The 22,236-nt window shown below is 40.3% G+C and overlaps 1 protein-coding gene across 2 annotated transcripts in view; it reads left to right on the top strand.

The window, feature by feature from the left end:
- Positions 1-784: 784 nt before the first annotated feature.
- TTC17 (tetratricopeptide repeat domain 17) overlaps positions 785-22,236 on the top strand; it is a 154,170-nt gene continuing 132,718 nt past the window's right edge. For both annotated transcript variants that reach the window (XM_079929426.1, XM_079929425.1), the window contains exon 1: positions 785-1,039. In XM_079929426.1, coding sequence (XP_079785552.1) covers positions 881-1,039 — 159 coding nt within the window. In that variant the 5' untranslated portion in view covers positions 785-880. The remainder of the gene's footprint in view (positions 1,040-22,236) is intronic.

The following is a 22,236-nucleotide window of genomic DNA, read 5'->3' as shown; positions in this document are numbered from 1 at the left end:
CTGCGCCACCAGGGAAGCCCAAGAATGTGCTTTTTTAATAAGCTCCCAGGTGATGCCAATGCTGCTGGTCTCCAGATCTAGACCTGTGATGTTCAGTAAGGTAGCCACTAGCCAGCCACACGTGGCTATTTAGCCCCTGAAATCTGGCTAGTCCGAATTTAGATGAGCTATAAGCGTAAAATGCAAACGGATTTCGAAAACTTGGTACAAAAATAAATATCTCAGTAATTTCTAATAATAATTAGATATGTTAATAATAATCTAATAGATTTCACACTGAACTAATAATATACTGTATATAATAGGTTAAATAAGATGTTATTTCATTTTTTTGTGTGTGGTTCACGGCTCGCGTTACGTTTCTACTGGACGGCGCTGCCCTAGACTAACAACACTTCCAATTCTGAAGCTCCCCCTATTGTGAGGTTTTAAGAATAAAAGAGAACCTATCCCTTCCCTTAGATGTTTCGAAAGCACACCTTTTATTTTCCAACCATTTGACACAATCAGAAATAAAAATAATTTTTTTTTAAACCAAAGAGTTGCATGTATATACTCTGAGCCCTCTCATTTTGGCTTAGGCTCCAACTGGAACACTACTTTTCTCTCCCTCTGGTTCCCACGCTCCGAGATCGTATCGCGCACAGGAAAACAATAATGAGAAAGCGGTCTCCGACCTGAAGCCAAATTGGGCCAGCGTCAGAGGCCGCGCTTCCCCACCGCCTAAACCGAGCCCGAGGCCGAGGAAGGCGGTAGTCAGCGGGCAGCTCCCCCTCGGCTCCTCCTCCTCCTCCTCCTCCAGCGTCGACCTCCCCAAGATGGCGAACGGCGGGGGTCCATTTCCGCTTCCGGTGTGAGCGCCCGGGCTAGGGGGGGCAAGATGGCGGCGGCAGTAGGGGTCCGCGGACGGTGCGAGCTGCCGCCGTGCTCCAGTCCAGGCTGGTTCCTCAGCCTTTCCGCCTTGCTGAGTGTGGCAGCTCGAGGGGCCTTCGCCACCACGCACTGGGTCGTCACGGAGGACGGGAAGATCCAGCAGCAGGTAGCGGCCAGGGTGTCCCTCTCCGCCCGCGCCCGCCCTCGCCCGGGGGGGATTCCCCGGCCCGGCCCGGCCCCTGGCTGTTTGGCTCCGCGCGGCCCCGCCCCCAGCCTGCAGTCCCACGGTCCCGGTGTCGCGGTGTGGGCGACCTCCGCCCTCCAACCGGTCCCCTTCCCACTTGTGTCCTGGACCTGGCCTCGGCTGCCTGCAAGTTCTCAGGCTTCCACCCCTGGGGCCGGGCGACTCTCCCCGGGAGTTCGGGTCCTGGGGACATTATCTGGCTCCCTAGCTTTAAAACCCGGATTCATTATCCCTCCTCTGGTGCTTCTCTGGCCCACGCGTCACCAGCCCTCCCCGAGGAAGTAGAAAGCAGGTGGCAGCGCCCGGGTGTGCGCGAGTCCTAGGGAGGTGACAGCTTCGGCACCCCTAGGCAGTGTGTCACCTAATGCTACTTCCCCCAGTCTCCTGTTCCACATGCTGGCGTTCGTGTCAAGCTGTGGTGGTTTCAGCTGGTACCGTTACCCAGATCAGCAGGGGCTCATTAGACACAACACGCACACTCTCTTTGCGAAGGAATGCTTGAGGATGCCTCTGGTGGCGTTGCTTGCATCTTTTCAGCAGTCAACCGCCCTAGTATCCCAGTGTTCTTTGCATTGTTTCTTTACCTAGTTGCTGTGACCCAGCCCCTCAGGGAGGATATGCGATTTCCCGGATTCTTGTCAGGTTGAATTAATTCCTCAGAGGAGAGGCTGCTTTTCTTACATAACTTTCTGATGGCCTGTATTTTGTGAATGCTGCTGATGCCTAAAGAATGCGTGAGTGTGTATTCTGCTACAGAAACTTGATAAACTTAATGACTTCCAACACCTGAGAACAATCCTATAAAGTCCAGCAAACATTTAGAAAGTGATCTGTGTGCCCCATGCAATTTAATTGAGCCCACCGATCTGCAATGTATTAACCATTGTCCTGTGAAAGTACTGGGTTGTATGTAATGAATGGTGATAGGAACACAATGCTAGGCTTACCTTTGTGTAAAGTGAGGTTCACATTTAGATTCACCACGTGATGGCAGATTTTGTCTTAAATATAATGAATGAGTAAAGCAATTTAAAAGTCAGCGTTGGTTTTGGTGAGTGGTTTTCAGTGTATATCTGAGAAAAGACTGACTCTGTGGGGTGGCATTTCTCTATACCTAAGTTACATTAGAAAAAAATTTCCTTTTCATGGCCATACCAGCTGAGATTTAAAATATACATGTGTGTTTCAGAAACCCTAGACAACACTTACAAATTCACCTCTAACAAAAGATTGGAAATCTTGTGTGAATCCTGGTTGCTTCTGTCCTTCTTCTCTCTCCAGATGATGGTTTTCCCTGAGGCCCTTATGAAGGGAGATGTGGCGTTAAGTCCTGCTGCATTTTGGGGAGCCCTTCTCCTATTGGCTCTTTTGCAGTATTGTTTTGGGTCACAGCTATTTATATTCCCTGACGTTGACTTCTTCTCATTTTGATGTCCAGCTACTCAGCTGAGAAAGTAGCCCACCTGAAAAGTGGTAGAAAGCTGGTAGAAGTGTCTTTATATGCTGAACATTGCAAAGGGAAAGTAGAATCTGATTTGGTTTTTGTTTTTTAACACATTCCTTCTTTTTGCACATTGGGTACATATGTTTTGGTGGGGGAAAGGTAGGGGTTACTAAAAACTTGCTTGAGAAAGGGAGAAATCTACAGAATCTTCTGGATCTCTTCCAAGTCACTCCTACAGTAGGTAGTTAGGAAAGCAAGATTTCTTTCCTACATGCCTTTTTAGTGATCCTCTTTGGTGAATTTTCCAGTACTTTGCTACATAACATTTACAGTGTTAAGTCCAGGCAACTACAAAATTTTATACCAGAAGAAATAAAGTTGGTGACTACAGTGTAACAAGAGGCCAGGGGAGGGAAGTTGGATTTAATCTGAGGGGAAAAGCGCATGTAAATAAAGTAAGAGAGTTGGACCTCACAGTCAGCTTCTGAGTTCCACTCTGATAGCTCTGCATACATTACCCATGCAGCCCTTCCTGGCAGTAATTTGACTGCAGGCAGAATCCAAACCTCAATTTACATTGTGCTTAATTATCACGTTTGGGTATACTTATTAAAGAATTGAAAGGTCTCTTTAGTATGTGGATTTGGGTGTACTGCAGATCTATTCATGCTTTCAGAAACATAACTAATTAAAATTTAGGAACTTCCCTGGCGGTCCAGTGGTTAGACCTTTGCTGTCCAATGCATGGGGAGCGGGTTCGATCCCTGGTCAGGGAGCTAAGATCCCACATGCCTCACCGCCAAAAAACCAAAACATAAAACAGAAGCAATATTGTAACAAATTCAATAAAGACTTAAAAAATGGTCCACATCAAAAAAAATAAAGTAAAATTTAGTATATGTACTGTGTCTTACCAGGAGTACCAAATCCCTTGCTCCTTGTTTTTAGTTATAACTTCTGAGTGAGAACAGAAGTATTTCATTCTTTTGGCTGTGCCGCACGGCTTGCAGGATCTCAGTTCCCTGACCAGGGATTGAACCTGGGCCACGGCAATGAGAGCCTGGAATCGTAACCACTAGGCCACCAGGGAGCTCCCTGATTTCATTTAAAAAAAATTTTTTTTTATTTTATACGTTTATTTATATATTTATTTTTGGCTAATTGGGTCTTCGTTGCTGCGCGCGGGCTTTCTCTAGTTGTTTTGAGCAGGGGCTACTCTTTGTTGGGGTGTGCGGGCTTCTCATTGCAGTGGCTTCTCTTGTTGCAGAGCACGGGCTCTACACACGCGGGCTTCAGTAGTTGTGGCGCACGGGCTTGGTTGCTCCGCGGCATGTGGGATCTTCCCAGACCAGGGCTCAAACCCGTGTCCCCTACAATGGCAGGCAGATTCTTAACCACTGCGCCACTAGGGAAATCCCCCGATTTCATTTTTAAAGTTGCCTAATATTAGGGAAAGGGTTAAGGGCAAACTGAAATAGCAGGTCTTAGAAAATAGCTTTTGAAACTCTTCACTCGATATTTATTTTAATTTTTTTTAACTTTTATCTTAATTAATTTATTTATTTTTGGCTGTGCTGGGTCTTCGTTGCTGTGTGCGGGCTTTCTTTAGTGTGGTGAGCGGGGGCTGCTCTTTGTTGCGATGCATGGGCTTCTCATTGTGGTGGCTTCTCGTTACGGAGCATGGACTCAAGGCACTTGGGCTTCGGTAGTTGTGGCGTGTGGGGTCAGTGGTTGTGGCTCGTGGGCTCTAGAGCGTAGGCCCAGTAGTTATGGCACACAGGCTAGTTGCTCCGTGGTATGTGGGATCTTCCTGGACCAGGGCTCGAACCCGTGTTCCCTGCATTGGCAGGCGGATTCTTAACCACTGCGCCACCAGGGACGTCCTTCACTTGATATTTAAACCTATCCAAATTAAGTGTAATAGATCATTGTTTTCCAGAGTGAATGTGGGTAAGTACTTATGAATTAAAAATCTGAATTGCCCAAAATACAGACTTAGATAGGGACATTTTCCATCATAATAGTTAAAGTTTTAAGTACAGTAAGCAGTCCTTCCCAGAAGAAGAGAACATTCGTTTGGCTTTTCTATTTCAAGCCTTAGCAGATGATAAAGATAGGCACCCACAAGTTACAGACTGCAGACTTGTGAACACGCATATATATTGGAAGCCTTAGATCTTTGGGGGGTTGAAATGGGCCTTTCAGTCAGAGCAGGGAAGCAGACATTGCTCCAGGCAGCCTCCTCGCAGTCCAAGCTGAGCTGCTTCTGGCAGTAGCAGGTGTCCAGTACTTGGTGTGGCGACTCAGGGAGTTAGTTGTTCCTTTCCACAGTCCCGGCTCCATCTAGGAAGCATGCCATCCATGTTTTTAGGCTCTGTGTTTACTGAGCTGCCACTGAACTCCCAGGAGTGTTGTACAGGGAATACTGGAGCTGGGATGTGAAGAGAATGCTCCAGTCACTAAGTTCATTTCCCACTGCAGTCAGAGGACGTCTAAGAAAAGCCCCTCCTCTCTTTCTCCTCTCCAGCTCTGTGCCGTTCTCCCAGCTTTGGGCTTTGGCATACTTCTGAACCCCTAATGTCCCTGTACCTGAAAACTAGTAAGATCCTCTCACCTTATTTAAGCAAGAGTCCTTAACTTGGAGTCCATGGACTTGAGGTATGAGCTTTTATAATCTAGTTGCTAGGAAGATCTACAGTAACTAGATCTTTTGTTTGACTTCAAGATAAATTTTTGTTTGTTTCATTTTGACATTGTTTTTGCTTAATTACTCTTGTGGCAACACCTGTTTTCTATTTTAATCACAAGTGCCTAGCAGTTTTCTTGCACTGAAGGTTAAATAAACTTTTGTGAATTAGCCTAAGAGCCTATCTGTCACATCATTTCTTTGGAAAAATGTACGCTTCATGTTACAGCTTACCAGCTAACAGATGAACTCTTGAAAAATGTTAGTTAGGTCTAAAACTTGAAAATTTAGATTATCAACTCTCTCATAACATTATATTATTTATTTTCTTTGCTGCTGTTTCCCTCTCCTCCAATCTTAGAACCATGGCATTTTAGATTTGGAAAAAATTCTTAAAGAATATATGGTGCGACTCATAGGAGAGAGGGTCACCCAAAGACACAACTAATGAATGGCATTTAGTGGTAACAATAAGTAAAAGTGTATTTATCTGCAGTAATGTGTAAGCCAGCACTTTATACTAAGTTTGAAGTGCGTTTTTTTATCTGCTTAACACCTACAAAGGAAGGAACAGAAAGAAAAACAAAACCAAATGAAGTAGATGTCTTCTCTTTTTCAGTTTGCTTTACTTTTGCAGAATGTTTTGTGATAACTTTAAGTTGGGGGTGGGTGGATGGGGGAGGGTCCCAAATAGGTGTGAATTAATTTGGGGGTCACTTAATCATTTTGCCTCCTGTCAAGCAGATGTCTTCGGAGTACAGATCTGTTTAACTGCTCAGAACAAATGAGATTTCTGACAAAACTAATGTTCTGAAGCTTAGCAAACTTGGCAAAAACTGTTTGATAAGCAACTATTTCAGCAACTATGACCTAGGGAACAGCTATCATATTTAGTTGGACAAACTGGCTAAATCTTTATTTGTTGATTTTTAACAGCTTATAAGTGAAGGAGTGGTTTAATTTTGGTCTCATGTTAAGTGATTTGGTTAATCTGGGAGAGAGCCTCCGTATTGTACTGTGAAGCTGACAGCTTCATTTTGGTGCTTTTCAAAACTGAACCCATCTTTTGACATAGAGCATGTTTCTATGTTTATACACTTAAGGGATTTACTTGGACCTGGAGGTCATATTGGTTATTCAGTAGCTAGGCACCTGCAGTTCATACTAGACGTTGACATCAAAAGTGATTCTCATTCAATCCATTTTTTAAGATATTTCCCACTATTATTTTTCTTCTTATAAATTACCCAGGTATTAAGTTTGTTTATATGGTAGAGTAGTAATAGGAGTTTGGAAATATACAGAGATAAATTGTAACTTTAAATACTTTTCCCAATTATTTATTGAACACATATCTATTGATGGCTTCCTTTTCACCAACCCACAGTGCTTTGAAGGGTATGTTCTTTTCCACTGGCTACTGTGACACAAAATTCTCATTTTTCTTTAGGGGTGAGCAGAGCACAGCTCCTTCTTAACCTTCTGGGTCTTTTTGTCTTTTGTTTTGGCTCTTCCACCTCTGCTTATCTTCTAGATCAGTGGTTCTCAAACTTTGCACAAAAATAATCTGGGATGCCTGCTTAAAATTCAGATTCCCAGGTCACTGAGAGTGATTCAGTAGGTTGATGGTGGAGCCAAGGTTTCCACATTTTTATCAAACTCCTCAGGAGAGTGTGATGCAGATGGGTCACAGATCATTATGAGAAATTCAGTTTTAGATCTTGCTCTTCCTCCAGCCTTTGTTGCAGGCTTCTATTCTTACTCTCTTTGTATACCTGGGAAATGTCATCCTTTCCCAAAACTTAAGTTACCATATGTATGCTGGGAATACCTACATTTCTTTCTACAACTCAGTTTTTTTTCTCCACGAGTTACAAATTCAAGACTTCCGTGTTAACTTTTAACTCCATGTGAATGTCCTCTAGGTACTTCAAGCTTAATATGACCAAATCTAAACTCAGTTTTACACCTATACCTATGTCATGCCCTGTTTTCCCAAACTTAATGAAAGACACCACTATACATCATCTGCTTATTGGTCCACATCAGAAGTCTGGTTGTCCTTTTTAATTTCTCCCTCTTCCTTACCAACAGCTTTCAGTTTTACTTTCTAATTATATCTTGCTTCTTTCAGTAGCCACTACCATTACTCATAATTCCAACCACCTAATTAATTGCCGTAGCTTCTTAACTGCACTCCCTGCTTCTAGTCTTGTCCTACTTCTAGTCCATTTTTTCCACAGTGCAGAGTAATCTTTTAAAACCTTCTGTGTTTTTTTGTTTAATTAAAAAATTTGAATTACAAAAGTGATGCGTGGCACTGTAAAAATAAATACCTAACACTATGGTAGTATTTGAAGTAACAAAATGAAGTCATCCTACCTCTACCCATTCTTACTCCCCAGGAAAAACTACCTTTAACAGATTGGTACATATCCCAGAATATGGTCCAAATTCATTAACATGTCTTGAGATCTGGCCCTTCCTTCTGTCTAGTCTGTCTCTGCTCATTCTTGAGTGCCCCACTCTCACCTCAGAATATACACACGTAATATACTTAGTCATACTTCACTTTTGTCAGTGTCCCCAAATATGCTCTGTTCGCACTTATTTCTGGGCCTTTGTACATGTTCTTCCCCCAAAACATCTTAATCTGGCTAACTCATACTCTTCATAACTTAAACATCACTTTCTCAGGGAAGCTTCTATGATGCACAGATTTGAATAAGCTGTTCTTTCAATGTGCCTTCAGAGCATCCTGCATTCCCTTATGAAAGCATTTGCCATACCATGTTGTGTCTGTTTACTTATGTAAATGCCCTACTAGACTACATTATGCTCTATGAAAGGAGCAGCTGTGTCCATCTTCTCTGCAACTCCAACATCTCTCACATTGCTTAATCACATAGGCTACAGTAATATCTGTTGAATGGATGATATAAGGAAGTATGAGAAATGATTCCTATTGATACCTTTTAGGAATTTACCATTGTCTGAATGAAGCCTTATGATACTCACCAATGTGGTTGTCATCAGGGACTAGCCTAAAGGAACCCTCAGACCTTCCAGGAGATCTTCAGATCTCCGAGTAACCCATCAGTGAGTCAGCCCTGAGGCCTTCAGAAACCATGCTGTACACAGGTGACAGCCATAATTTCAGAGATTACTCTTGCCTCTCTGTTGTGATCAGGTTGTGCCTGCCAGGGAAGTCATCGTGTCGCTGCTGACATTATATATCTAAAGGTCAGCTCTTGCTCAGACATAAAATGTATGGAGAAGAGACAGGAAAATGATAAACAAGAGAAACAGAAAAAGGATCGGAAAGGGCTGAGGCAAGGTAGGTGGGAGCCGGCAGCTGCACTGTTGAGGAGGGATTAGGATCAGCTGTGGGCTTCAGCAGTTGTTGCAGTTTAGAAGCAGCTCTGGTGGAAGTGAACAGAAGGCGCTCTGACAGTCAGGAATAAGAGGGCTTGCCAGCAGGTCGGGTCAAAAATTAGAACAGCTTTGCACTCGGAAATGTAGGGAGCTGGGTGTGAGCAGCGCCTGCATCTCAGCTGTGCTCCACGATGGCAAGAGTGAAAGGAATTCCTCCACCCTATGGCTCTTTTATAGCCAGACACCTCAGCACAGTTGTCTGTGCTCACAGACTCTCCTTCCTCTCTTCATATAGGTCTGTTTTAAACCCATTGCAATCAGTCCTGCATACCCACAACTCTTGTCAAGATACCCTGGGCCTTCCACATTGCTGAATTCAGTGCTCAGTTCTCAGTCATCTTACTTAACCTCTTAGCAGCCCAGCATTTGTCTTCATACTCTATTGAACTATTTTTTTACATGACTTCCTGAACATATACTCCTGGTTTTCCTTCTAAATCCCCTGCCTCTCATTCTCTTCTGCTGAATTCCTTTTTGATTCGTGAGTCTTAAATATTGATGTGCCCCTTTTCTTCCCTCTGTACATGTGGCTCACCAGACCATCTTATGCAGTTTCATGGCATAAAATATATAAATCTGCAGTCTCTCCCTGAACTCTAGATTCATATATCCAACTGCCTACTCAACCTCTCCACCTAACTGCCTAATAGACACCAGGAGTACATCATGTGCTAAACTGACTCTTGATTTCCCACTCCACCACACCTGTTACCAAGTTTTTCAGGCCCCACATCTTGGTATCTTCCTTGACTCTTCCTTCTCTCACATCTCATACCCAGTCTCTCAGCAACCTGTCAACTTAACTTCCAAAATGTATTCTGAATCCTGCCATGTCTTTCCGCCTGTACTTTTACAACCCTGGTCCAGACTATCTTCATCTCTCTCCTGAACCTATGCAGTAGCCCCCTAACTGGTCTCTTTGCTTTTACGTTTGCTCCACAGGGTCTGTTCTCCCCAGATTAGCCAAAGCAGTCTTTTAAAAAACATAAGTTTTGGTCATGCCACTTCTTGAGGGGTCTTGGGGGAAGGGAAGCAAAGAGTATCAGAAAACCTTCAGTGGTTTCCCATCACACTTAAATAATAAAACCTAGTTTTCACCATGGCCTGTAAGGCCCTGCAGGATCTGGGACCTGGCTCCTGGCCACCTCTCTGCGCTGATACTACTTTCCTTCTTGTGTGCTGTGTTTCAGCCATAATGGCCTTCGGGTGGTTTTTAAAGCACCAAGTTCACTTGTTTTTAGTTCACCAAGACCTTTGCTTTTGCTCCTTCATCTGCCTGAAGCACTTTTTTGCAGACATCAACATGGCTCAGCCCTTCTCTTCTTTCAGGCCTCTGTTCTCATGTCACCCATTTTCTGACCAAGCTGTCTAAAGCAGCATCTCTTTCCATCACTCTGTCTTCTCACTCTGTTTTTCTTCATGTTATTTATTACTGGCACTGTATTGTAAGGTATACTTTATTGCCTGTCCTTCTATAAGAACATAAGCTTATGAAGGCAACAACTTTGTTTTGTTCAGTGAAGTAACCCTAGTGCCTAAAACAGTGCCTGACACATGATGCACACTCAGTAAATACTGAATAAGTGAGAGAGTATATGAATGTCTGTGTGTGCAAGCAGTAATTACTCCTGTATTAGCTCTTGTATCTCATATCAGCATACTGAAGGGCCAACCGTTGTTTTTTTGTTTTTGTCTTTGTTTTTTTAAATTAATTTATTTTATTTATTTTTGGCTGCGTTGGGTCTTCGTTGCTGCACAGGGACTTTCTCTAGTTGCGGTGAGCAGGGCCTACTCTTCATTGCGGTGCACAGGCTTCTCGTTGCAGTGGCTTCTCTTACTGCATAGCATGGGCTCTAGGGCGCGGGTGCTTCAGTAGTTGTGGCACGTGCGCTCAGTAGTTGTGGCTTGCAGGCTCTAGAGCGCAGGCTCAGTAGTTGTGGCGCACGGGCTTAGTTGCTCCGCAGCATGTGGGATCTTCCTGGACCAGGGCTCGAACCCGTGTCTCCTGCATTGGCAGGTGGATTCTTAACCACTGTGCCACCAGGGAAGCCCCCACCATTGTTTTAATAGTCTGCAGGAGGGAGGTGCATTTACTTTAAAGGGGGCAAGCTGATTCATTCATTCTCCCTGTTACCAATAAAAGGTCTAGACAGCCTAAGACTTTTCTAAGAACATGGTATCTCTAACCAGAGTTGTAAAATGGTGCCTAAGATAATCTACTTTCCTACTGGCTGTTTTGGATATTTTACCTCTACAGCGTACCTTTTATGGTATGTTCAAAGAACTCATGTTTGAGATTGTGACCTTATTTAAATTAATTGAATATTGTATAAATTTAGGTTGTCACTTTATATTTTGCTTTCAAGACATACTATTAGGAATTCACACTGTTGTGCTTCCCATATATATTTAGTCAGTAGTAAAGTCAGTTAGTAATGAGTCTAACTTTTTTTTTAATAAATTTATTTTATTTTTGGCTGCGTTGGGTCTTCGTTGCTGCGTGCAGGGACTACTCTTCGTTGTGGTGCGTGTGCTTCTCACTGAGGTGGCTTCTCTTGTTGTGGAGCACGGGCTCTAGGAGCACGGGCTTCAGTAGTTGTGGCTTGTGGCTCTAGCACGGGCTCAGTAGTTGTGGCGCACGGGCTTAGTTGCTCCGCGGCATGTAGGTTCTTCCCGGACCAAGGCTCGAACCCGTGTCCTCTGCATTGGCAGGCGGATTCTTAACCACTGTGCCACCAGGGAAGTCCCATGAGTCTAACTTTTGAAAAGAACTCATTTATGTATTTTTAACTAACGTTTTCAGTCTTCATTTTCCCTCTGAGGAACTTGGTTATTTCAGTTGAAATCAGGTGACTGGCAAGAGGTCCTGTCTCCAAAGATCAGGCCTTTCCACCTTCAGTCTAATTGCTTGGTGGGGAGTTGAGATGGGTAATTAATCTTTAGTAGAACCCAAGAGAGTAGTATCAACACATGACAAAAGTGGTCAAATGGAGTCAGGAACGTTTTTATTAGCGCAAGTATTTGCTGAGTGCTTTTTGTGTGCCTATTACTGCATTGGGTAAGCTTAGCTCACTCCTTCAGTACCTACTTGGATGCTTTCTGTGTCAGGTACTTGAAATACAGCTGTGAGGGAGATATAGTCCCTGCCTTAGTAGAGTTTGTGTTTTATACAGTCATACATGGAAGTGACTCTAATTTAGGATATCAACAGGTAACTTTTATTGTAATAAAAACAATTTAATGTCTGTAATTCACTGAACACTTTATCCAGTGTTTTCATGTTCATTATCTCATTTGGTCATCATACAGACTCAGTAAGATGTGGGTATTGATCTTCTATCAAATAAATTTGGGCAGAATGTAGTTAAACTCCTTGCCCAAGCCATGCAAGTAGGAAGTGGCAGAGTGTGAACTCAAGCTGAGGTCTGATTCTGAACCCTGTTCTCTTCTCTGCAGTGCTAAACATTGCTACTAACATAAAGAAGAATATTTCTGTAGTTTTATTTGTAAAACAAATACTAATCAAAAATTAAAATTTTTATTTTAAAATGTTTTTTTAATTTTAAAATTGAATTAAACTATAAAATATATGATAATAGTTGAAAAAAATTTTCACACTATTTATTATGTTATAAAATGAAAAGTGAAAGTTTCATAACTACCCACAGCCCTTCTTCCTGGAAACAACTAGAATTATTTGTGTATTCTTCCCAAAAGTGTCTATGCATTTGCAAATACATAGTTCTTTATTTCATTTTTTTTGCGGTACACGAGCCTCTCACTGCTTTGGCCTCTCGCGTTGTGGAGCACAGGCTCTGGACGCGCAGGGTCAGCGACCGTGGCTCACAGGCCCAGCCGTTCCGCGGCATGTGGGATCTTCCCGGACCGGGGCACGAACCCGTGTCCCCTGCATCGGCAGGCGGACTCTCAGCCACTGCGCCATCAGGGAAGCCCCCATAGTTCTTTATTTTTAAACGCACAACTGGAAACATTTTGTCTCACCGTTATCTTCTATCCACTTCATAAAACTTAGACATCTGTCCATATCGGAAATAAGAAAGCTACCCTCTTCTCCCTTAAGATTGCATAGTATTGGGTTGTATGGGTGTTCTGTAGTTTATTTAACCAGTTCCCTAGTGGCAGACATTTAGATTGTTCCTCTGTTTTTGCTATCGCAAACATTGTTGCAGAGAGTAAACGTGCTAATACATTCATCTTTGCATGCCTCTGTGCCTATATTGAGTGTAAGATGAATTCTTTGAATTGGAATTTCCTGTTTCTAAAAATGCATATATTTAATTTTCTTAGGTTTACTAAATTGTTGTCCTAAAGGACTGCATCAGGAGTGTTTGAAAATGCTCAGCATTGCTTGGAATGTGCAAAAAGTTTTTCATAATCCAATTCTAGTAAAAGACCTCTGTTCCATCAGTTGCCCTTAGCTAAACAGTGTTGTGATTATCAGTAGAAATATGAACAGAAAGGAAGCTTCAGTTAAGTTTTTTTATCTTCATAGAAAAAAATTAAACCTTTGTCATTAACATTTATTTCACACTTGTTGGGACTGCAATAAAAGAGATTAGTCAAGCTGATTTCTTTTCCCCCACAGTTGATACTACCAGTGTTTTGATGACTAATCAAGTTGAACTTTATTCAGTTGTCTCTTGTAGAGCAGCGATTTCCAGTACGAAATAGCAGAGTAATTTACTGGCTGTTGAGTTTGCCATCATCTGAATAATGATAAAGTTACTAAGGTTTAATTCCTGGCACTAATTTTAGTGTTCCTTTTCCAACATTTGATTGACAAATCTGTCTTAGCTTGGGCTGCCGTAACAAAATGCCGTAAACTGGTGATTTAAAGAACCGATGTTTATTTTCTCACAGTTCTGGAGGCTGGAAATACAAGATCAGAGTGCCAGCATGGTCGGGTTCTAGTGAGGGCTCTCTTTTTGGCTTGCAGACAACTGCATCTTGCTGTGTCCTCACATGGTAGAGAAAAAGAGAAAGCAAGCTCTCTGGTATCTTCTCTTACAGGAGCACCAATCCCATCAGGAGGGCCCCAACCTCATGACCTCATCTAAATCTATTTACTTCCCAAAGGTCCAGTCTCCAGCTACCTAATTCCCTTTTGCCATGTAACCTAACATGTTCACATGTTCTGGAGTTTAGGACATAGACGTCTTTGTCGGGCCATTGTTCTGTGTTCAGTATTTGCTGCTGGGATGAAAATTACTTCTGAGTTACATATAAATCCACTCTAACTGTACAGCTACATTTTTTTCTGTGTATGTTTACAAGAATATGATAAGTACACAAATGAGAAATATTCATGACTCTGGTGTCCTGTTTCATTTTCTTTCCTTGTAAAGTTGTAAACTGTTTGCTTTATTCATTATGTTATTTGTATATTTCTTGGCAACATAAATCATAAAATGTAGACTGATAACACTTTTATAAGAACTTGTTCCTTAGTTATTCATGTTGAAAATGGTTACTTATTTGCTAATCAGTTGGGGAAATGGTGATTATTTGACATGAATGTTCTAATAAAATTGGCTGCAACACTGTACGTGTTCAAATCTAGATTATAGCTATATAATATACTTCAGATTCCTGGATTATTTTATGTGAGTTTAAGTATTTACAACTATGTCTTCCAAGAACTGAAAATGAGAAAGTAAAATCTAATTGAGGATAACTTTAGAAAATATATAAGGACATTAAAAATTCATGTGATGGTCAGGATTCAACATTTTTGTTTATTTAAAGTTTAATTTTAGTTTGGTAACTTGGTATTCTATAAAATTGAGACTGGTTTTTAACTTTTCACTAAAATACTATACAAGTGCTCTAAGAGTGAAAAAGTCATCTTTAATAAAAATATTTCCAAATCTTGACAGTTCATAACAATAGTGTTTTATTGATCTGATACAATTAAATTTTTCTAGTAAAAGGTCTGTTTAAGTTACATATTAAAGTTTTGGCAATTATTACAGCCAGCAACCTAAGTTCCTCTTAAGAGCTGAGGCTGAACTGGTATTTTGTGAACTTAACACTTCTCTAAACCTGGAAGAAGGTGCAAGTCCATGATAGTTAGACTTGAATCCTGAAGAGAGAGTTGCATGCGAAGTCAAGGCCACAGACTTTTCTGCCCCTCTCATTCTGTTCCTCTAAAACTCATCTTGCTCGCCACTGTATTAGGCTGACAGGGGTCACAAAGGTAAGGGCTCCTTAGACAATCATTTGAAAATGGCAGTGAACTAGATTTGCGATAAGGGTAAAAATTTGAGGTGAGAAAGGAACAAGAAAATACAATAGATGTTGCCTTTTTGAGTGTTTGCCTGGACCCATATCTGTGAGAGGAATTTTTTTCTCTATGAGTATATAAGGAAAAGTTGCAGGATTGTTTCTCAGATCTGAGCTTATACTTGTCAGTTTGTTTATTTGTTTTTAAATACAATAAAGCATGTTGCATAGCACTCTATAAAGTTTCATTTTAACAAGGTGACCTGTTCATAGCACTTTAAAAAAAATACTTTGTAAATTTAAGTGTACGTTCGCTGCAGAAGAAGTCAGAAAACACAAACCAGAAGAGAATAATCATCTGGAGTCCCACCAACTAGAAACCACCATTCGTAAAATATGATGTATAAACTGTCAGATGGATTTAAAAAGAGAAAGATTTTCTTATAAGTACACAAAAGAGGGCTTCCTTGGTGGCGCAGTGGTTGAGAGTCCGCCTGCTGATGCAGCGGACACGGGTTCATGCCCCAGTCCGGGAAGATCCCACATGCCACGGAGCGGCTGTGCCCGTGAGCCGTGGCCGCTGAGCCTTTGCTCCGCAACGGGAGAGGCCACAACAGTGAGAGGCCCGCATACCGCAAAAAAAAAAAAAAAAAGTACACAAAAGAAGAAATATATATGACCAACAAAGAGATTAAAATATATTCACACTCTTCTGTTTCCCTAAGAGTGTATAGAAACTCAGTGATTGTTGTTAGGAATTTCAGTTGATTCAACTATTCTGGAGAAAAGCTAGTAAAAAATATAAATTTAAAAAAGTTCAGTCCCTTTAACCTAACAGTTCTTGCTCTGGGAAGGAAATAATTTGACGGCTGTCAAAAAAATTAAGTGTAAGGATATTCATCACAATATTGTTAAAAAGAGAGCATAAATTTTAGTAGGAACCTGGGTAAATGACTTTAATATAATATTACCTACTAAATATGATCATGTAAATCTGTATTTACTGGTAAATAAGGCTGATAAAATTTAGGGAAGAATGGAGAGGGGAAGGATACAACACAGTAGATATATTATCTGATTTTTATAAAAATATTTATCTACATAGCTATATATGTATATATTGATAAATACAGAGAAGTTATCCTAACATGATATATGTATATGACAGCAGATATATCTGAAAGTGAGATTTCAAGTAATTTAACTTGCTTCTTTATATTGTCTATAATGTGTTTGTTTTTATAGTAACATATATTTAGCTTGTAAATCAGAAAAAAAGATTATTTTTAAGTTGAACTTTCTTGGAATTAAGCAATGAAAGGACAGAGAGGGCTAACTTTGTCTATGATACAATGAACAACTTAACTCTCAGAAATAAGTAGCCACTGCTAATTGGAGCCTTGGTTTAATTTGACAGATTGTTTAAAGAAGCTTTTAACTGTAGCTTTGGAAATAGTCCCTTGCCTAAAGTGAGTACAAGTTTATATGGGCAAATTGAAAGAATGATAAATTCATTCATTTGAATATCACATTACTTCAGTGTCATAGGTTAGGCTGGTTAAAAGTGATACTTTTATAATAGTGTTAAATCTTTTATAGAGGTAGGATTTGAAAAGTATAAGGAATTTTTAGAAGTCATTAGGTTGGGTGCCCTCAGTTTATAGATGAGGAAACAGAAGCCCTGACAGGGAAGGTGATTTGCTTAAGGTCACACAGCTGGTCATAGTCCTGTCAAGGACTTATTTTTTCCTGATTCCTGGTGGCTTAGCCTCTTTACCTCCTTTCCAGATAGTCATTAGTGAGCCATAATGCCTTAGGAGATAGAGAATCTAACAGTGTGATATCAGACACTTTCATCAAACAATCATCAATGTTTTATGTACCTAACTTGTACCTGAAAGCACATTAAGTACTGAGGGTAGAAAGAGGAATACAAAAAAAAAAAATTTTTTTTTTTTTTCCGGTACATGGGGCTCTCACTGTTGTGGCCTCTCCCATTGCGGAGCACAGGCTCTGGACGTGCAGGCTCAGCAACCATGGCTCACGGGCAGAGCTGCTCCGCAGCATGTGGGATCGTCCCAGACCGGGGCACGAACCCGTGTCCCCTGCATCGGCAGGCGGACTCTCAACAACTGCACCACCAGCGAAGCCCCCAATTTTTTTTTTTTGGAAAGATGGCCATACAATAATTAAACACTGTAATAAATGCTAATACTGAAATATGTATAAAATACTATGGGAGCTCAAGAGAAGGATGGTTTCAGAAAAGAAATGTCATTTGAGCCAAGTCACTTGGCTTTCATCAAAAACATAAGAAGAGAAAAGCTATCCAAGTAGAGGAATTAGCATGTGCAAAGGCACAGAGGCTCATACAAGAGCCAAAAGGATAAGATACCCTAAACAGGGACTTCCCTGGTGGTCCAGTGGTTAAAAATCCATCTTGCAATGCAGGGGATGCGGGTTCGATCCTTGTCAGGGAACTAAGATCCCATATGCCATGGGGCAACTAAGCCCGCGAGCTGCAACTACAGAGTCCACACGCTCTGGAGCCCGCGCGCCACAACTGAGACCCGACACAGCCAAAAAATAAATGATTCAATTAATGAATTAATTAAAAAAAAGAAGATACCCTAGACAGGGGGCCTCAAAAAAATTAGGCAGAGGTTTATCAATACCATTAAGACTTTCAGTTTTGAAAATTTTCATTGGAATGTTTGGACAAATTCTTTTTTTTTTTTAACATCTTTATTGGAGTATAATTGCTTTACAATGGTGTGTTAGTTTCTGCTTTATAACAAAGTGAAATCAGTTATACATATACATATGTTCCCATATCTCTGCCCTCTTGCGTCTCCCTCCCTCCCACCCTCCCTATCCCACCCCTCTAGGTGGTCACAAACCACCTAGCTGATCTCCCTGTGCTATGCAGCTACTTCTCACTAGCTATCTATTTTATGTTTGGTAGTGTACATATGTCCATGCCACTCTGTCACTTTCTCACAACTTACTCTTCCCCCTCCCCATATCCTCAATTCCATGCTCTAGTAGGTCTGTGTCTTTATTCCCATCTTACCCCTAGGTTCTTTATGACCTTTTTTTTAATTTTTATTTTTTTCTTAGATTCCATATATATGTGTTAGCATATGGTATTTGTTTTTCTCTTTGTGACTTAACTTCACTCTGTATGACAGACTCACTACAAATAACTACAAAAAACTCAATTTTGTTTCTTTTTATGGCTGAGTAATATTCCATTGTATATATGTGTCACATCTTCTTTATCCATTCATCTGTCAAAGGATACTTAGGTTGCTTCCATGTCCTGGCTATTGTAAATAGAGCTGCAATGAACATTTTGGTACATGACTCTTTCTGAATTATGGTTTTCTCAGGGTATATGCCCAGTAGTGGGATTGCTGGGTCGTATGGTAGTTCTGTTTGTAGTTTTTTAAGGAAGCTCCATACTGTTCTCCATAGTGGCTGTATCAATTTACATTCCCACCAACACTGCAAGAGTGTTCCCTTTTCGCCACACCTTCTCCAGCATTTATTGTTTCTAGATGTTTTGGTGATGGCCATTCTGACCGGTGTGAGATGATATCTCATTGTAGTTTTGATTCGCATTTCTCTGATGATTAATGATGTTGAGCATTCTTTCATGTGTTTGTTGGCAATCTGTATATCTTCTTTGGAGAAATGTCTGTTTAGGTCTTCTGCCCATTTTTGGATTGGGTTCTTTGTTATTGAGCTGCATGAGCTGCTTGTAAATTTTGGAGATTAATCCTTTGTCAATCGCTTCATTTGCAATTATTTTCTCCCATTCTGAGTGTTGTCTTTTGGTCTTGTTTATGGATTCCTTTGCTGTGCAAAAGCTTTTAAGTTTCATTAGGTCCCTTTTGTTTATTTTTGTTTTTATTTCCATTTCTCTAGGAGGTGGGTCAAAAAGGATCTTGCTGTGATTTATGTCATAGAGTGTTCTGCCTATGTTTTCCTCTAAGAGTTTGATCGTTTCTGGCCTTACATTTAGGTCTTTAATCCATTTTGAGTTTATTTTTGTGTATGGTGTTAGGGAGTGTTCTAATTTCATACTTTTACATGTAGCTGTCCAGTTTTCCCAGCACCACTTATTGAAGAGGCTGTCTTTTCTCCACTGGATATTCTTGCCTCCTTTATCAAAGATAAGGTGCCCATAAGAGTGTGGGTTTATCTCTGGGCTTTCTATCCTGTTCCATTGATCTGTATTTCTGTTTTTGTGCCAGTACCATACTGTCTTGATTACTGTAGCTTTGTAGTATAGTCTGAAGTCAGGGAGCCTGATTCCTCCAGCTCCATTTTTCATTGTCAAGATTGCTTTGGCTATTCGGGGTCTTTTGTGTTTCCATACATATTGAGAAATTTTTTGTTCTAGTTCTGTGAAAAATGCCAGTGGTAGTTTGATAGGGACTGCATTGAATCTGTAGATTGCTTTGGGAAGTAGAGTCATTTTCACAATGTTGATTCTTCCAATCCAAGAACATGGTATATCTCTCCATCTATTTGTATCATCTTTAATTTCTTTCATCAATGTCTTATAATTTTCTGCATACAGGTCTTTTGTCTCCTTAGGTAGGTTTATTCCTAGATATTTTATTCTTTTTGTTGCAGTGGTAAATGGGAGTGTTTTCTTAATTTCACTTTCAGATTTTTCATCATTAGTGTTTAAGAATGCCAGAGATTTCTGTGCATTAATTTTGTATCCTGTTACTTTACCAAATTCTTTGATTAGCTCTAGTAGTTTTCTGGTAGCATCTTTAGGATTCTCTATGTATAGTATCATGTCTCTGCAAACAGTGACAGCTTTACTTCTTCTTTTCCGATTTGGATTCCTTTTATTTCTTTTTCTTCTCTGATTGCTAAGGCTAAAACTTCCAAAAGTATGTTGAATAAGAGTGGTGAGAGTGGGCAACCTTGTCTTGTTCCTGATCTTAGTGGAAATGGTTTCAGTTTTTCACAACTGAGGACGATGTTGGCTGTGGGTTTGTCAAATATGGCCTGTATTATGTTGAGGTAAGTTCCCTCTATGCCTACTTTCTGGAGAGTTTTTATCATAAATGGGTGTTGAATTTTGTTGAAAGCTTTCTCTGCATCTATTGAGATGATCATATGGTTTTTCTCCTTCAATTTGTTAATATGGTGTATCACGTTGATTGATTTGCATATATTGAAGAATCCTTGCATTCCTGGAATAAACCCCACTTGATCATGGTGTATGATCCTTTTAATGTCCTGTTAGATTCTGTTTGCTAGTATTTTGTTGAGGAGTTTTGCATCTATGTTCATCAGTGATATTGGCCTGTAGTTTTCTTTGTGACATCTTTGTCTGGTTTTGATATCACGGTGATGGTGGCCTCGTAGAATGAGTTTGGGAGTGTTCCTCCCTCTGCTATATTTTGGAAGAGTTTGAGAAGCATAGGTGTTAGCTCTTCTCTAAAGGTTTGATAGAATTCGCTTGTGGAGCCATCTGGTCCTGGACTTTTGTTTGTTGGAAGATTTTTAATCACAGTTTCAATTTCAGTGCTTGTGATTGGTATGTTCATATTTTCTGTTTCTTCCTGGTTCAGTCTTGGCCGATTGTGCATTTCTAAGAATTTGTCCATTTCTTCCAGGTTGTCCATTTTATTGGCATAGAGTTGCTTGTATTAATCTCTCATGATCCTTTGTATTTCTGCAGTGTCAGTTGTTACTTCTCCTTTTTCATTTCTAATACTATTGATTTGAGTCTTCTCCCGTTTTTTCTTGATGAGTCTGGCTAATGGTTTGTCAATTTTGTTTATCTTCTCAAACAACCATCTTTTAGTTTTATTGATCTTTGCTATCATTTCCTTCATTTCTTTTTCATTTATTTTTGATCTGATCTTTACGATATTTTTCCTTCTGCTAACTTTGGGTTTTTTTTGTTCTTCTTTCTCTAATTGCTTTAGGTGCAGGTTAGGTTGTTTATTTGAAATGTTTCCTGTTTCTTAAGGTAGGATTGTATTGCTATAAATTTCCCACTTAGAACTGCTTTTGCTGCATCCTGTAGGTTTTGGTTTGTCGTGTCTCCATTGTCATTTGTTTCTAGGTATTTTTTGATTTCCTCTGATTTCTTCAGTGATCACTTCGTTATTAAGTAGTGTATTGTTTAGCCTCCATGTGTTTGTATTTTTTACAGATCTTTTCCTGTAATTGATATCTAGCTAGTCTCATAGCGTTCTGGTCAGAAAAGATACTTGATACGATTTCAATTTTCTTAAATTTACCAAGGCTAGATTTGTGACCCAAGGTATGTTCTATCCTGGAGTATGTTCCCTGAGCACTTGAGAAAAATGTGTATTCTGTTGTTTTGGATGGAATATCTTATAAATATTGATTAAGTCCATCTTGTTTAATGTATCCTTTAAAGCTTGTGTTTCCTTATTTATTTTCATTTTGGATGATCTGTCCATTGGTGAAAGTGTGGTGTTAAAGTCCCCTACTATGATTTATTACTGTCAATTTCTTATCGCTGTTAGTATTTATTTGCCTTATGTATTGAGGTGCTCCTATTGTTGGGTGCATAAATATTTACAATTGTTATATCTTTTTCGATCGATCCCTTGATCATTACGTAGTGTCCTTTTTTGTCTCTTGTAATAGTCTTTATTTTAAAGTCTATTTTGTCTGATATGAGGAGTGCTACTCCAGCTTTCTGTTGATTTCCATTTGCATGGAATATCTTTTTCCATCCCCTCACTTTCAGTCTGTATGTGTCCCTAGGTCTGAAGTGGGTCTCTTGTAGACAGCATATGTATGGGTCTTGTTTTTGTATCCATCCAGCCAGTCTGTGTTTTTTGGTGGGAGCATTTAATCCATTTACATTTAAGGTAATTATTGATATATATGTTCCTATTCCCATTTTCTTAATTATTTTGGGTTTGTTATTGTAGATCTTTTCCTTCTCTTGTGTTTCTTGCCTAGAGAAGTTCCTTTAGCATTTGTTGTAAAGCTGGTTTGGTGGTGCTGAACTCTCTCAGCTTTTGTTTGTCTGTAAAGGTTTTAATTTCTCCATCAAATCTGAATGAGATCCTTGCTGGGTAGAGTAATCTTGGTTGTAGGTTTTTCTCCTTCATCACTTTAAATATGTCCTTCCACTCCCTTCTGGCTTGCAGAGTTTCTGCTGAAAGATTAGCTGTTAACCTTATGGGGATTCCCTTGTGTGTTATTTGTTGTTTTTCCCTTGCTGCTTTTAATATGTTTTCTTTGTATTTAATTTTTGATAGTTCGATTAATATGTGTCTCGGCATGTTTCTCCTT

Source organism: Stenella coeruleoalba (assembly GCF_951394435.1).
Source record: "Stenella coeruleoalba genome assembly, chromosome: 8".
NCBI classification, from domain to species: Eukaryota; Metazoa; Chordata; class Mammalia; order Artiodactyla; family Delphinidae; genus Stenella; species Stenella coeruleoalba.
This window is presented reverse-complemented; position numbering and strand designations above follow the sequence as displayed.